General features: G+C 43.6%; 1 protein-coding gene across 4 annotated transcripts in view; it reads right to left on the bottom strand.

Annotated features, from left to right (window-relative positions):
* Positions 1–207: 207 nt before the first annotated feature.
* The window catches only part of fat3b (FAT atypical cadherin 3b), an 86,557-nt gene continuing 84,747 nt past the window's right edge, over positions 208–2,017 (bottom strand). For 3 of the 4 annotated variants that reach the window (XM_015037542.1, XM_015037543.1, XM_015037544.1), the window contains 2 exons: positions 401–1,171; positions 208–353 (listed from right to left, as the gene is read on the bottom strand). In XM_015037542.1, the coding sequence (XP_014893028.1) occupies positions 417–1,171 (755 nt within the window). In that variant the 3' untranslated portion in view covers positions 208–353; positions 401–416. Of the gene's footprint in view, positions 354–400; positions 1,172–2,017 lie in introns of those variants that run through there. The other variant, XM_015037545.1, reaches the window with a different exon arrangement.

Below are 2,017 nucleotides of genomic sequence, written 5' to 3'. Positions count from 1 at the left end.
GCAGTGCTTCAGTGGCTCTAAATAATAAATGTAACGGCTTTGATTCGCAGCCAATCGCGGACGACTCTCACGCGGCACAGGTGAAGGCGTTGAGAGAGCACATGAATTTCCTCTGATTCCTGCAGCTTATCGAAGATCCAGGGGATTGGTGGTGGATTAGTGCTTGTTTACACCAGGATAAGCATAACAGATGCATGTGTGTCTCTCTTTTTTTTTTTTTTAATATTCCTGTACAATTATTTTTAGATGCTGCAGCAGAGGTGTTGTACTATAAAGACAAAGTAAAGTCAGAGAGAATCACTGCCTCTCTGCTGTTTATAAAGGATTAATAAATGCTTTAAATATTCTGTAAATATATTTACAGAATATATTTACAGATATATATCTGTAAATATATTTACAGTCTGGTTAATGGTTCATTTACACCCCTCCCAGCTTCCTGTTGGCTCAGATCCGGTAGAGGTTCTGTTCGTCCGAGTGGCTCTCCTGGCTCTGAGCGACACCAGGTTCAGAAGCCTTTCTAGCTCATCTCCGGAACCGCTCAGACCGGCAGAGCCGAGTCCTTCCTGTTCCTCCTGTGATCGCCTCCATTCGTCGTCCTGTAGATCCCAGGCCCTCAAAGGGGGCATGAGTTGAGCCGGGTGCAGGTTGAGGCCCGGCGGGCTCGACGGGTATCCCTCGTACGCTCGCCGTGTTGGCGGTAGAGTGTCGTAGAGACTCTCCGAGTCGTCGTTTGGCTCTGGGTCATGGCAGGCCTCTCTGTACTCCTCGTAAATAGGCGAGGAGCTGTCTTCAACACTGTCACGGCCGTGCAGCTGCAGATGTTCTCTGTGGTGCGCTGCCACATCCCTGCTTCTCATCTCCGTCTTTTTCCCTTCCCCTTCGTGTCTCCTCTTTTCATCTCTGTGCACAGTTTGTCTTCTTTCCCACTCGCCAGACTGATTCCTCTCCCACTGGAAGGTCCTCCTCGTGTTTTCCTGGCCCCACTCATGGCCTCTGTCACCGCTGCAGCTCATCATTCTGGAGTCAAGCTGGAGGGACCGTGTGCTGCCTCCATGTCTGATGTTCTGCTGGGTGTCACTGAGGTTGTAATGACATCCCACCTCTGGCGGATGCAGCCGTGACGGTGACAGCCAGCTCAAACTCTGGAAGGAAGTCTCCCACCGGTATGCTGAAAAAGAAAAGACAGAGAGCAACTCTTTAGGTGGTTTGGAAGTGTTTTACGGACAAGAAGTATTATTTTAATGAGGAGCTGAAATATATAAGCTCACATGCTGCGTTATGAGCCCGAGGCCCCACTGCATGAAAACTAATGATGCTAAACTGCTTTAGGCATGAAGTCCTTAGTATAAAAAACAACCGCTTTTACTGTCTTTTGGATAGTGTGAGGAAGAATGATATGATCATTTTAATGGGTTTCACATCAGTAAAACGTAGCTGCACTTTCAAAACTATTTCATAATCGTAACTACAGGAAGTTGACTGAGGCGAGCCAAGCACCAAACGACTGTGCCATAGAAAAGCATTTATACATCATGAACTTTTTTACGTTTGTCTCTTTAAAACAACCATTATATATCTTATTAGGATTTTATGTGATAGACCTCCATTAAAGTATAGTCATAAGAAAATATCTAAATGTTTTTTTTTTTTTTTTTTTTTTTAAATTTTTTACAAATCTAAATTTGCAAAGTTCAGGACTAATTTACATTTTTTTTATTTTTTGCAGAAAAGATCTGAAACGGATTTTGGTCTGGATTTTGACTAGGTCATTCTAGCACATCCATCCTTTGATCTTAACCACATGTCAAACTCAAGGCCCAGGGACCAAATCGCGCCGACCTTAGCTATTTCTGCGGACCTACGGAGCGACACAAATAAAACAGTCAAGATAACAGTTGCCGTTCACACAGTAATTTTATCAATCAATTCAAAGCAGTTGTTTTCTGTATACTGCCAAATAGGTTTATTTGAACAACTATTTTAGCTTTTGTTTATCACAGCTATATCTATAATA

Source organism: Poecilia latipinna, unplaced genomic scaffold (genome assembly GCF_001443285.1).
Source record: "Poecilia latipinna isolate Pla-1442-1.1 unplaced genomic scaffold, P_latipinna-1.0 Scaffold409, whole genome shotgun sequence".
In the NCBI taxonomy this organism is placed as follows: Eukaryota; Metazoa; Chordata; class Actinopteri; order Cyprinodontiformes; family Poeciliidae; genus Poecilia; species Poecilia latipinna.
This window is presented reverse-complemented; position numbering and strand designations above follow the sequence as displayed.